The sequence below is a fragment of the Perissodus microlepis genome, chromosome 12, assembly GCF_051167445.1.
Source record: "Perissodus microlepis isolate ML-2025 ecotype Zambia chromosome 12, ASM5116744v1, whole genome shotgun sequence".
NCBI classification, from domain to species: Eukaryota; Metazoa; Chordata; class Actinopteri; order Cichliformes; family Cichlidae; genus Perissodus; species Perissodus microlepis.
The window spans coordinates 2,772,946-2,788,022 of record NC_140472.1 but is presented as its reverse complement, the minus strand read 5'-3'; the positions used below and the strand labels follow the sequence as shown (position 1 = coordinate 2,788,022).

At 45.0% G+C, this 15,077-nt stretch overlaps 1 protein-coding gene across 12 annotated transcripts in view; it reads left to right on the top strand.

Moving 5' to 3' along the window:
• Nucleotides 1-15,077, top strand: part of fbrsl1 (fibrosin-like 1) — a 284,114-nt gene that overhangs the window by 242,543 nt on the left and 26,494 nt on the right. For all 12 annotated transcript variants that reach the window (XM_084947107.1, XM_084947106.1, XM_084947102.1 and 9 more), the window contains one exon: nucleotides 7,033-7,081. In XM_084947107.1, coding sequence (XP_084803233.1) covers nucleotides 7,033-7,081 — 49 coding nt within the window. The remainder of the gene's footprint in view (nucleotides 1-7,032; nucleotides 7,082-15,077) is intronic.

Below are 15,077 nucleotides of genomic sequence, written 5' to 3'. Positions count from 1 at the left end.
GCAGCAAAGGCTCTGACTAGGAATATTATTATTATCTCCTCCAGGATCCTCTCCACAGCAACAACGGTGCCGCATTGTGAGAGCTCTGGAGAAAGCTGTTTTTGAAATAATCTGCCTGTCTGTTATCCTGCCTCTCAGACAATAACATCCAGAAAGGCTTTTTTACTTTCCACCACCCACGCTGACAATGGTGTAAAGGCTTTACAACAAAGGGATGATGTGGATATGGGGAGAGTGAGTTTCCGTGTCCTTTCCTATCATACCTTCTCGCAGCCGCCCAGAGGGAGCCAGGATTTGGTTGTGGCTGTTGACCAGCCAATCAGGGAGCAGTGAGCCATGTCTTAAAGGGCTATCTGCCATCTCTGCTGCCGAGAAGCCCGGAGAGCCAAGAGAAGTCATCAGGTGCTCAGATCCATATCAGGGCCAGGGAGTAATGACGAACAGCCCCCTGATTCCGCTGGGAGATTACCTGTCTTCTTATCGCTGCTGGCACACATTCTGACATTAAAAAGGAAAGGAGGCCACGCTCTTTTCACAGTCAGCTGCGCCGCACCGAAGAGAACTATCGCTATCTCCTGCTTTTGTTTTACGTCACCCATTGTCCTTATCTCTTTCTTTCCCCATGCCCGCGGTTTTAAGCAGAACTTAAACCCCAGCCCGACCAGTGATCGAACCGCACATGCTTTTAAACGACTGAGCTCAGATGCTGGTTGTGCATTAATTGAGTTAAATGGATTGCGATGGTCGAGATGATTTGTCTGTCTGCTTTTATTGCTGCAATTTAGACTGTGCCTCATTGCATTATGCCACTTAATGAGAGCCCTTAGCAGCTGTTTTGTCTCTGCTGGTATTAACATGCGCAGGTTCACTTAACAGGAGAAAGTGGGAATGTGTTAGCCCTAATTTCCTGCAATTTGTAGCCGTTAATCAACCAAAGGCACTTTTATAAATGGAATTTCTCTACTTTTTATTCCATACCTGTTTCTCATATCCTTTCTGTGCCTCTGTGGGGTTGAGATAGTGATTTGTGACCTCCCCGATTCCTATACCTCACCACCACCAGCACCACCTCCATCCTTTAGTTGGAGCAGGTCTGGATCTTCTCTAGTGAAATATGCCTCATCCCTTTTCCTTCATTTCTCCTTATCTGGTTAGTGCTGGCTGTGGGCCTGCTGCAGCGTTGATTTGTGACCCTTTCTGTCTACAGCGGCAAGAGGCTTTAATGCAATGCGTGCCTCTTCCCTTCTCCCTACTGATGAAACGGACCTCTGCATTCCCCTGATAGATTGCTAATTTGTATACTAAACTGACAGGCAGCGGTGATAAGGGCTAGCAACTGCTACGCAGCCAGGGAGGGAGGATAGGTAGTGTGGGGTGCAGTAAGTGAGACGAAGGGTAATATTTTACACAAAGCCCAAGCCCCCCTGCTCTCTCCGCATTCATTTTCCTGCTTCTGTTGCTAGGGGGAGAGGGAGCAGGAGCTTTTCAACCCTGGCTCTCTGTCACACACGCACACACACGTTACATGTTAAAATGGCACTCGGGGCCAAGCATAAAGAGGTTTGTGTGTGTTTTGCATGTGTGCGAGGGGAGGCCACTCCATTCTCCACAGCCACTACGGAATTCATTATCATCTTAATGATGCTCCATTTGAGGCGAGTATCTGTCGGTTGACAGTTGCGTGGGACGTTTCTTCTCTCTTTGCCATATATCTCATCATGCTCGCTGGGGGTTTGCAGTCTTGCTGGCCCACACCTGTTCTGACAAGCAGGCGGCGGTGAGAGTGGTGAGAGTGGTGAGAGTGGTGGGTAGAAATTGAAGGTAAGGTAGATGTTCTCTGCCCAGGGAATGCAAAGCATCGCTACGACTTATAATAAACGACCGCTCGGGAGGTCATTAAGTTTCTGGAACAGCGCGAGGACAAATGCAGGCGAGATAATTAATTTGGTGTCTCCCATTGCAGCCAGGGAGCTGTAGGCCCACTGTGCATGTCTAATGCAGCATTTATTGCAAAGGTAGCATTAGCGGATGTCTAGGGTGAAAAGGTGGCAGTAACTGAGGACCCTGAGTGGGTGCTGATAGCAGTCTTAATTGAAGCACTATGCTACTCCCATATGAAGGGAAAAACGGACCCCTTATTGTGTCTTGCTTGTGCGTTTTTGTTGTTTTTGTACAGATACACTTCTCACTGTAGGTGTTCCACATTGTGTTCTGTATATATATATATATATATATATATTTATAAGGGTTTCATATTGCTTTACTGTAATTGCGTGTTAAAACAGTAACACGGGTGGCCATCTCCAAAATCAACAACAACAAGGACAAAACATGGACCTGTACTTTGAAAGGAGACACAGCTTCAGGTGACAGTGAATGGAAAATTGGAAGAGAGGGCAGTGAAGGAGGAATCTGACATTGATGAAACACCAAGCAGTGAAGCAAATTAACACTGTGTGTACGTGGGTGTTGGAGGGGGGCGCAGTAAGTGTGGATTCACGGTCAGACAGGTTCAGCCAGGGTAATTGAGAGCCTGATCGTCCATCTCAGGATACACGTCCTTTTTGCCCACTTCACTTCTCGGGGTAGGTGGGCTTCCTGTTCACTTTCATGCTACCGATAGGTCTTTCAGTGGCACGTCACATCAGTGCAGCACAAAGCAGCTGTGTACTCCTACACTGGAACATCAAGTGTCTTTGCCTCCACTAAGACATTTGACCCACTCATCCTGCTAGTCAGGGGAGCATGGACAATATGATATGCTGTGTTTGCTTCCTCCGCTCTATTACCCATGATTATGTAGGACAACATTCCTGCTAGCTGCAGCACAGGCACACGCTCAGTTGGTATCCATGGTATTCCTGTACGTGTCAGCTTACTCAGGTGATCGTCTTTTGGTGCTGCCCATTAAATTGTTTCTCTGTTATTGAGCTGTCAATCAAATTACAACAGTCACCTTTTCAATTAGGAAAAATGTCATTTTGCAAACTTGTTTGGAGTATATATACGCGCTTAGATTAGCCACCTCTGTGCTTGTCCTACGACGGTCTGTCAAGAACATAGTACGTGCCAAATGACTCAGAACTAAATTGTAATTATAGTCTTTACAGGCGTGAGCCCACCACAAAGCCTACTAACAGGTTTCTTTGTTTTCACACCACAGCTGTTGTGATAGCTTTGCCAGCTTGTTTAAAAATTATTTCTCTGCAGGGAGGGGAAGGGTTGCTCCTCCTTCATGAGAACAGAACAGGAGGAGCCCATATTAGGAATTTGCTTGTATTTAGTCTGGGTTTACCTAACCCTTGGCTGTAAGATTTCACCCTGTTTGGACATCATTTGTTCTGGCTCCAAGGAGTGCAGGGCACACAACAGCAGCTGTAAGATCAAAGGTAGCTGGAGGCCGAGGGATCGTTTGATAAAAAGTACGGGGGGGGTGATGTCTGGTGGATGGGGGAGAGAAACTGGTCTCTCAGCAGTCTTTACTAAATGAGGTTAATTGAATCTGGGTAATTGCTGACCTTCCTGTCTCAGTGAAATTACAGCCTTAACTGATCAATGCTTTTCATAAATTTATGCCTCAAGGTCGTTCAGTTGATTATACTGCCCTCCCTTACTGCCCACGTTGCCTCGCTCAGTTGGCCCATTGTGCGAAAAATTAAGCAGGGAAGCGTTTCAACACAAAAAGAGTGCAATTATGCTCGTTTCAGATTTCCAAATTAATTAGCTTGCTGTGTTTTTAAGTAAAGGGAGCGTGGACGTGGAACATTTTCAAAGATTATTCCTCCTCGCTTCTTTGCTGTGAAAGCAAATGCGTTTGGCTTTGCAGTAAATGTCTCACTTTTACTCCTAGCGAGGTTTGCTATGCCCTGCTCGCCTTCTGCTACTCTGCAATTATCTGGAGATTTATGCAGTCAATAAGTCACTGGTGTTCGGGGAAGTTGGGGACTTTTTAAAACAAACAGCAGTGTAATTTGTAATTTGGCATTCCCTAAATCTGGGAATTATGGTTCTCCATGTGGCTCTTTAGGGAGTTAGCACTCTGATGGTGGGTTTACTGGCCAAGCTCCGTCCCTGGACTCCTTCTTTTTCTTCTCCCTCTTGTTCCTTTTTACGCCTGCCGAGGAAACGGGAGGATTTCACAGCTGCTGAGAGCTGGGCCCTGGCTGGGCCCTATGACCTCCTTCTTGCTTACCCCCTCCCTCCCTGAGTCTCGCTCCCTTTTTTCTCCATCTCTCCAGCAGTCTCTTTCCTCAGGGAGCTCTTGTGTGGCTCAGAGGAAGCTGAATCATAAAGCATGGCTAATGAATAGAATAGGGAAGGAAAGCTGAGGCCTGCTGACGGCCCTCCTGAGAGGAGGCCAGGCCCCTGAAGCCCGAGGCTCAAATAGCAGACGGTCCCCACAAAGGTCAGGCTTCCTGCGGCCCGCTCCAAGGGCTTTTAGCTCCCAGGCAATGTGGCTTGAATTTCCCCCATTATTTTTTAAATGGTTAAATTTCCCCGTTTCCTTTGGAAAACCTGGCCTCTGCTCCTCTTTCTTTTTTTCATTGTCTCTCCCATTCTCTCTCTATATATATTTCCCCTCTGTCTCATCTTTCTCCATCTGTTTTTAATGGCACCCAGTGTTGCCTCAACAAAGAGAGTGTGAAGAATTTGTTATACATGACCTCTGTACACCACAACCGCAGGCAACTCAGACTGCCAGGAGCACAGCCCCGTGAAAAAATGTCAACGTGACCAGCGAAACCCAGAAAGTTCTGCAAAAACAACAGCTAGCAACATCAGGGCTCTGCGTTGACATGCCTTTTTAAGAAGTGCTCTTTGCAAGCCGGCCTTGTAATTGTGGATTATACAACGGACTCATGCAGACTTGGCAGGTGCAAAACACAGCATTAAAGTCTAAATATTGGTTGTTGATGTTACTTGGAATACATTTGCACTATAAAACAGCTCACTGCACAGTGAAAACAGCCAGATTAGGAATAAGGAGATCTTGGCACGTGAAGAACAAGCGTTTTCTGTTCTCTTTCTCATGAACGTGTTATGTCTGTCTAGCTGTCTGGAGAACCACTCTGGTCATAACAATTGCTTCAACTGTTACACCGAGTTATGGCATTACCTACCCTGTCTTTTCTGGTTTTGTGACCCTGTGCCACACTAAGCGAGTCCTCGAGCCAACTCCCGTGTCCATTTGACAAGCTTCATTTCATTCTGAGCCCATATTTTTCTTCCAGGGCCTCCAGGGCAGCGATTCAAGGCTGAGGTTGTGCTGTTGCAGCGCTGAGGCTTGGTACTGGAGCGTTTAATGTCGTCCAAAGCTAACAAAGAGCCTGTGTTGTAGGCTGGCGCCCTGGTTCTGGGAGACTGAAAGAGGGCAATGCACAACACTCTGTCTTTCCTCTATAGTCTTTCACCTTGTCTACTGTAAGAGGAAACAGGAAATATTGCAGTTCAGCTGAGTGTTCGCCCTCCTTTGAATGTTCCGTCCACTGAGACTGAAGAGCTGTTATTGACCTTTTCTTACAACGTCTGCTTGAGGTTATTGAACTACCTAAAATTCGCTAGTTGTCTTCCTATAAGTGCTGCAGTTAATTATTAGCGTAACTGAGACAGTTGCAATTGTCGCTGTCTAATTGTTGCTGAGGTGTTGAAGAATTTAATAAATGCCTAATGTGTCCTCGATTCAAGACTAATAGTGCTGACATAACATCAGTGGCTTAGAGCAAATCTTGTGTTGTTTAATCATTTTAAATGTGTCTGGCAGATGCAATCGTTCAGAGGCACTTTGTGGCATCTTTCCTTTAGGTTCAATACCTGCATTTTGTTGAGTGTTGAGCTGAGGCATCAAGCGCAGACATGCAAACATTGTTCTGAACAGTAACACAGTGGCAGCCGAGGAGAAATTGGGAGATCTTGGAAAGAAGAGGATGTCCTCAAAACACTTGTGAAGTACTAACAGGGATGCCAAGGACAGCCATCTGTGTTTACAAAATCATTTGCTTTCTCTTTCTGTCTCTGTCTCTCTTGTACTCACTCTGATTCACTGTTCATTCTTTACATATGCTCCCTTTGTGCCGCATAAAATACAAGCATGGCAGTTAAGGACACTCGGGCCCTTTGGGTGGAACATATGTTCAGCTTTTGTAGCTTTTTACAAGTCGGCAGATCCCAGATGAGAGCAGCTAAAGTAAAGGGAAATAGTGGCTTTAAACAAAGCCCCTATATGGGCTGCTGTTACAGGCCGAGGGTTTTCATGGTTAATGCCGTCCTCCAAGCACGCAGACAGTGTTTTTGAACAATGTGGCTTTGCTGCTGTTTTGACTTGCTGTGTGGTCAGTGGGCATGTTTTTTGCAGAAATAGCTGATGTTACTTTTATTAGGTGTTCTAAATTCAAGGGCAAAATAATCCTTCTGTGTTTAATATACTACAGATGGCTTTCTTCTTCATGCGTTTGCCCAAGCACCATTTTAATATAGACAACCAGGTCTCCGCTGCTCAGTGTCATTTGCATTAGCCACATCTGTAAATGATTGGTCATCACTTTAATACTGTCGTTGATATTAAATGAGAGAAGCTAAGACATATCTTATTCTATTCGTGAGATATGTACGTTTCTTGAAAAATAACATAAAATGAAATATCATTTCTGAGGGCTAGAGAGAGGGTGCTGGAGCCTTTGTGTTCGTAACGCTGCATAGCCATCTTCTGACTTCCTCCGTCTCTGCTGTCTTTGACAGCATTTCCTTTAAGGGATTTCAGGTGGCACAACAGTGCCACCTAATGTTTCCTCGTCAGGAAAAAAACAGACTAGGACCACTTGGTACAGAGGGAGTTCTCTGCACTGGCTGATTGAAGACTGTTGATTGACTGTGTAATGCTGTGTGTGGGAGATGAACTTTACTTCTAAGCACTTATGACCACATTTGTGGCTGGATAAGCCTTTTACTGAAAAAACAAAAGTATATATCTGTGCTCGCTTCCCTGCTAATGAGACAAATCCACTAAAGGTCTGCTGTCCTTTTTTTTTTAAACAGGTGTCTGATGTAGGATCGGAGAAGCTCTTTTCCCCTACCACACCCAAAGGTAAGCCCACTCTGCTTTTTCTCTTTCACCGCAGTCTTTCCTCCTCATTTATTCACACCAGCTACTGGGTCCATTCAGATTTAAATGTCAGCAGACATAAACAAGGTCTGGTGACTACATATGCATACATTTTTGCCAGGGCGCAGAGTGGCGTTTCTTGGACGACCTAGCCAAAGGCTTAGCCTTCCTACATATTGGTTCATTAGAGGGGATTTAGAGTCTCTCTGCCACATGCTCCCACAAATGGGAACTTCCCCTCAGGCAATACAAGCTCTCTGACAGCAGGCCTGGACCATAATGGATGCCAAAGGAAAAAGGCAGAAAGAGCTTTGTCAGCCCCCCAGACAGCACAAATTCAGTGTGCGTGCATCCATATGCACATGTATGGATTACAAGTCCTTTGCTTTTGCACAGGATGAGCATGCATGATTTGATGCAGTTTTTGCATTTGTGTGGTTTCATGCACCTAGTGACATACTGTGTATATTAGGCAGGTCATACAGAAACTATGCAAGCACAGAAGCACCTCTATATTTAACACATGTAATGGTGCAGTGCGTGTGGTAAACACATGTTATTTTAAGTGCTTGCTCCCCAACACACCTGAAATAACAGAAAGATGAACCAATCAGATGCATGAGTGCTTTCAGCCCCATTTAGTAACATGTAACTAAATGATGAGGCTGCAGATACTGTAACATGTGATAGTGTTGGAGAAAAAGTTGCAACTAGCGTACCTAGCAAAGGCTTCGAGGTAGCTTGTTAGCTCATGGAAATATAGACTTCCCAAGTGATACTCTGTTGTACAGCACTTAACGTCCACCATATTTACCAAACAGATCGTCACAGGCTCCTGAAGAAATGTTCAGTCTACTTCAGCACAACAAAAAGGAATGAGACATCATGTTGTGATGTTGTTATTGTTACAGGTTCATTGTAAAGTCTATCAAGTTGGCAATCCAATAAATTGGCCCAAAAAAAGAAACAAAAAACAGAAAAAACAGAAGTACAGTGTAGGTTTGGCTAAGATCCAGCCCAGTCAAATCACCCAGTCCTGGTCGACAGGTCAGAGCAAAGAGAAACACACAGGGGCAGGCAGAGCAGCATGATCAGCCAACTCTACATCACATCCACCAATGTTGTCCTGCTAACAGTGAGAAGCCAGATCTGCCTTGCAACAGGAAGTTACAGTAGCGCGTCAGCGTCAGTGTTCAGAATTTGGTGCCTGAAATTCTCTGCAGTTGCCAACTTTTTTGTACCAGCACCAGTTTTTTTTTTTTCTTTTCTTGGACGGGGGGGGGGGGGGCACAGTGGAAATGTGTCGGAGCAGTTGTAAATTAGGCACCAACACCGTCCTGGTAGAGAAGAGGTGCTACTGACAGATAGCAGCATGCAGACCGTGTTCCCTCAGGGCAAGAACCAGGAAGGGGTCCCATTAACACAGACTGAGAGGGAGGGAGGTGGAGCTTTAAAACAGTGCAAAATATAAGGTGGGTTTTGGAGGGGGCATGTCTGCAGACTCAACAATAAGATTTGTGTATTATAATGTGACGGTTAGAAATGTCAAAAGGGATGCATACATATATTTGTTGATACTGTTATATTGTTGAAAATGTATTAAAAGATCTTTTGCTGTAAGGATGTAATGTGACAAAAGTGATCTGTTGCTCCGAAGTGTTGCTTTCTTTAGCACAGTAGCTTTGACTGCTGAGTGGAAAAGCATGGCTGACAGCAGGGAGAGAAACCAGGCTTGCAGACTGTGTGATGTAGATGACCTGTGACCAGCACTGGCCTTACGAAACCAGCATTCACAATGACAATGACTTCCAGACTTGCATGGTTTAGAAAACAACTAGACCACATCAAACAACAACTATTCCCCACCAGGCTGTTGAAATACTGCTGTTGTCAGCTGTCAGGGTGTTGACTTACTTTTATGTTTATGCAGAACATGGCTGCATATAAGCAGACTCTACCCTATAGAACTGCGCAGGCACGTGCTTACTTGATATTTTCCATTTTAGCCAGTGTAGAAAGACCTCAGTGGATCTGGCTAATGTTCACACAGAGCTGAGGATTAGGTCCACGGAATTACATCCTGACAATCCAATCAGAGCCTCCTGATTATCACACAGATCAACCAGATTCTGTTTGGGCGATGCAAACGAAGGACACCAGATTAGAATTAGAGGTTAGAAAGGGAGAGACGACAGAGAAATTCAGCAGTTTGATGAAGTGATTTGGTGACAGTGAGGAAGAAGTTATCACGCTAAAATTGCAGAGCTGCCAGCCAGCCTCATCGCCCATTCCAGAGTTGTTGTCCAGCTGTAATGGATTCTAGGACAGTGTTTGTTTCAGACCTAGACTGGTTTTTCCTCTGTGTACGTATAATGTGTGTGTAATACAAAGCAGCCCACAGGCTGTTTTCCTCTGGTTTAGAATGGAGAGTATGTGTCCCGTTACCCGTCTTGCTCACGATCCTATAGGACTGATCACCAGGCCTGTCGAGCTGTTGGCTGGAAGACTCTCAGACAGATTTCTGTGTGCACGCAACCCCACTCAGGCACACACACACCGAAACATTATGGCACGCATAAATATGTAATGCTGTGATGATGTTTGGCTTCCACAAATTGCTAGATAATGAGTGTTTCTCTTACTTTCACCTCTTCCTCGCTATTCAGTGTCGTGCTCCTTTCTGAACTTTATTTTGCGATTACGTGTACAAACAGTCGAGGTTAACTCCAAATTGTACACAGGCCCACAGTCTGTCATGTTAATGAAACGGTTCAGGGTTAATAGAGGAGAGGAAAGACCAACATTGTAATCACTGATGGCAGAGCGCTGTAATTATGCACACAGGACAGGGTTTTGGGCAAAACCCAGACACCCTCGCCGTCTTTCCCTCATATTTACTTTTCATCATCTCTGCATTTCTAGTATGTTGACAGCCTGTTATAGATGTAAGCTGACACTACTGGTAATAGCACAAGTGAATAGTATCTGTAATAACAGCGCACACACTGCAATTCTCTTTGGGTGTTGTTACCCAAGAGCTAGCAAAAAGTTGCACTGAATGTCTGCCTGTGTTGCTGGTTATGATGTAGGAAGGTACAGCAGAGGTCAAGCATTATCTAACAGTTATTGGTTTTTGTTTATTTGCTGTCTTAAACCTCCTGCAAATTATTGATTTCCTGGAGGATGGCATGTTTAAGTAAAAGAACTCGTTCTCCACTCAGGGCTGCTCTTATTGAATCGCGGGTCATAGTTTACCGTTGTCGCTTGCTTGAAGGCAAATGAGAATCTAAATGTAGCTGCTGAGCATTCGCAGGGCACCTCCACAGAGCACAGATAAACACCTCACTGGTAGGCCTTCTCGTGACATTTCAGAATGCCGGGCCTATGGATGTGCCGGGGAGTTATCACCTAGCTGTCAGCAGCTAGAAATATCTGAGAGGAACACTGAGGAATGTGCACCGACTGTGCTGAATGTAGCATCTGTGGGTTTTAGAGCAGTAAGTATAGTGTATATACCTTCTTTGATTGCTTCCTAGTTTTCACTGATGCCTTATTGTCTTAGTTAGATGCTACCTGCCACAGAGTGACTGTAAACCCACGCTGTGCGCCATCCACCAGAGAAACCTGGGGCATCTTGGGATAGCAGGCGAAAGATTGGTAGAAAACCCATTTCTGAAGTGGATTTGTGCCCTTGTAATCCTGATTAATTTTGACCCGTTGTGCTCATTTTAAACAGAGCATTACAGTAAGCGTGAACACAGCAAGCTCTGGGGCGAAACCAGGAGCTTAGCGGCTTTGGGAGGCTTAGCTGCAGATGGCATTTTAAGCCGGACTTAATAAATTGTTTCCATTAAACTTACCGGCCCACACATACTGGATTAGACCAGTGGAACAAAGGAAGAGGAGAGCGTGTAGGGGAAGAGAAGAAAAAACACACACACACACACACACACACACAAACTGCCGTGATGCACATCTCGGCTAACATCTCTCTGTGGCAACGTGAGAGGTGAAGATGAGGTTAGCGTAATGTTCGGGGAGAAAGAAGCTTTTGGACATGCAGAATTAACTCACTTTTGATCTCTTGCTCATCAGGGATGTCGGACCAATTTGGTTAATTGACATAGAAATAAACAAACAAAAAAAGATTCATAAACCATTTAGCTTGGCAGTGGATTTAGGGCTTATCCTCTAACTGTTTATATATAAACACATTACCACTGCTGTAGCTTAAGGATTTAGGATGTACCCCTACCCTTGCCTCTTTTTTTTTTTGCTTTTTTTTTTTCCTTTGGTGCATTTTTACTCATACATCCGTCTGTTTTTGAAGGAAATCAATTCCTTGTGGTGGAGCCCTGCCTCTTCCCTTTTCTATCCGCAGCCCGCCCGCTACCTCCTTCCCCCATCGGCTCATGGCTTGCTCCCTAAGCTCTCATTATGTGCTACACAGTCCAGGTCCCTGTGTCGAATCGCTAATCAACCACCCTGTCTGCAGGCCTGCTCTCTCAATAGGTGCTGAGTGGCCTTTGTTCCACCACTGATGTTTGCTGCATGTCAATAAAAGAGCTATGGTCTCTTCTACCTCCGCCTCCTCCTCCTCTTGCCTCGGCCAGACAGAGCAAAAGGCCCGCTCCTACAGTGAAAACTTACATAAAAATGAAACAGTCTCTCACCTGCTGCATTCTGAATGCCGGAGAAGGGAGGAAGGATGGGTGATTGGAAAGGGAGCAGCAAGGTCAGGGGCAGGGGATTGAGGGCGGCTCAGGCATAGTGAAGTAGATGAGAGAGCATGTTTGTGTTCGCCTGAGCAGCTCTCCTCTGGCCAGGTCAGTGTAATGTATCACTAACCTCGGCGGCCAGCCTGACTGTTTGCAGGCTCTCACCCATTAAATAATAAATGGAGGTTGACCCTCTGACCAGCTAATCAGCTTTTCGCCCCCGTTGAATCAGGATATAGTGGAGTTAGAAAGAGAGTGTGGCTGACTGGCTAACAGGCAGGCTAGATGACTGCAGGGCAGACGTGACGCTGGGAAACATAAGGGCTGCAAAGGCTCCATCCAGATCAGCAAGCTCTGGAATTGAAAAGCAGCCATCACCGCTGTGGAATCTAAGCCTGGTGAAGCTCACGTCGAGTACCTAAATTGATTTGTTGACTAATTCCAGACAGGAAATGTTTTCTTTATCCGCAAGACCGATATTCCTGTTGTTGAAATAACAGTTTCTGGTATCGCCCCCATAGCCCCCATACGCGTCACCATACATTCATGTTTGAAAACGAGCCGTCCCTTACACCTCTTTCACTTGTTGAGCTTGAAGAGAAGCTTACATGTCTCTGGATTTGTTTTAAATATTAAAAAGCATGAACTCCTAGCAGGATACAGAAAGCAGAGAGATTAGCTGGCACTCTGAGTTCAGGGGAATAAAACCAAAACATGACTTGTTTCTTTATCAGTCTGTGGGCTATTTCTGTAAACAGCCATAGGGCAGCTTATGAGTGATTTGTTTTCAGAGAAAAGGGCGATATTAATGTTCCCTTTATTGATAGTGTTAATGCTGTTTGTGCAGCCATCCTTGTCGGAAAGATGAAAATAAATAGGGGGAGCTCAGCGGAGATAAGACACGTGTTTAATTATTAATTGAGCCATTACTGACAGAGATTGCCTTTTTTGATTTAAAGCAGGAAGGTCTGCTTCAGGGACAGAAAAAGCAATTACAGAATTCCCAGTTTGCACCGCTGCTGCCCATCGTTCAGCGGACACTGCAAGAGGGAAGTGGAAGGAGACAAAACGCTCCAACACACGAGCACACTCGCATACATCCTGTCACACTGCGCTGTTCCATAAATTATTTTAATTCTTCTTCAATATTTATGGCTTTTTAAATTATGATTACACAGTCATGTACTATTCATGTAGAGTGGCAGACAGTCAAAGGGACCAGTCCACATTACCCACAACCCCTCTGTGGTCTGGCACCTTAAAAAGCTGACTGGATGGAATTTGGTTTGGTTTTGCATCATTCAGCCAGTGAAATCAGACTGTATCGCCTTTAACGAGCTGCCTGTTTTCAAAGACTGTCTTGATTTTGTATGCATGGCAATTAGCTGCCTTGTAAAGTCATTTCTGGTATGTCATTAAACCCCCTGTGCACTCTGCGGCCTCTGTTATGTCCATTAGAAAAGCGTCTGCTCTGTGCAAATCGCCCAGCGGGCATGAAATATTAACTCTGCCTTCCTTTAGAGCATTTGGTAACTGCTGGTTAAGTTTCATTCTTGAAACAGAAACTCTCTCTTGTCTGTGTCAGCCGTGACACGTCAGGATGCTTGACACCTGTCAGTCAGTCCTATCGCTCCCTGTCATCTGTGTCAGTGAACCCATGGGTGGTGATCAGCTATTGTGAGAGAAAATGGAAGTCACGTTGAACGCTGTATGACTAGGCTCCATTGTGTGCCTCTGCGTTCATTGACCGAGTATGGATTCAGCTTTAGCTGTGGAGTGGGAGCAATTACAAAATCACTAAAGGCCATGAGGGAATTTTAGGATACGTTGTCTGCGTTTTGGCTTCAACGCGAACAGACGCTGTGTTTCTCACCTTACATGTTAAGTCAGAGTGAAAATAGTGCAAGATTTCAGTGTACTTAACATTACGGCCTCGAAGTCCCCCAAATACATTTGGGGTTCAGTACAAAGAACAGCTTTTCAGTGTTGTCTCTTCAGATCCGATAAAATATTGTACCTCAGCTACACGCACATAGCATTGTGTATACTTGCTAAAACAAAAAAATTGCTATTGGTTTGACAAAACTAGTTGATTTATTATATAAATGTTAACATTCAGACCCTGCAGAGAATTTAATTTAAGCAGCAGCAAACTAGCATGCTGAAGCTAACCACAGTAGTCATACTTTGGTCTGATGCGTCCCCCGATGGCCGACTAGCACAGCTCAGGTCGAGTCTTGTCTCAACAGAGAAAAAACATAATAAATGGATGTAGGCTCAGTGGTTTTTGTGGCTGTTGTTTTTTTTTTCCAGAGGAAGAGAAGAATATAAAGAGGATAAGTCCATACAACAGCAGCAGCTCTCATCACATCTTCTATCTAATCTTAATCCTCCTCCTCCAACAAAACAACAGCCAGCTGCATCGTGGAAGGCGTTTTCATTGTTTACTTATGAGAATACATGACCAGCGTCTTATCACAGCTGTCAGGCCTGAAATGTAAAGCGTGTCGCCTGTGATCACTTGCAGGTTTTCTTGTTTTTAATCCTTCAACTCCAGTCATTCTGCTAGCGAGAGTGGGTCCTCCCCTCCCCACAGCCCCACACCCCACCCTTTATTTGTTTGAAGATCCCAGTTCTTCGCTATGTGCATTTTAAGCTCATCTGTGCTGAGAGGTTCAGAGCCAATGTTGTTTGCAGATGAGGCTGTAACACTCACTGACAAAGCCAGATGGTAGGCGATTGTGGCCAAACATGACACTTGGATAATGTACAATCGCTGGCAGGGGGACAGTCAGCAGCCTAGATGGATATTACGAACATGCTTGTAATGCATTGGGATCAGTTCACACAGCTTTATAAAGATGGAAAAACCATCAACAGGAACAAAACGGATGTAAAATGCTCCAGATTCCATGAAAGACGAAGGACGTCCAAGTATCAGAAGAATGTGCCAGAGAATTTAGGGGTGAAAGGAGGTGAACCCAGTAAACACAATCCCAAATCCAACAGAAGTATCGTCCTGCTGTATAACGTATTTCTCGAGTATAACCAGATGGGTGGTCCGCCTCCGGTGTTTGTTCGGTATTCATAGCCCCTTACCTTTTCACTGGTAGCATATTAGTACCCATGTTTCTGTCAGTGGCTTATCAGAGCCACTGTGTCTACAAGTAAAACCACAGGCTCAGGCTAGCTTGAGTGAGGGTTGGGTCTGGAGAGGTTTGCGATAGAGCCTAGCTATTAGCCTATAACTCAACACATGG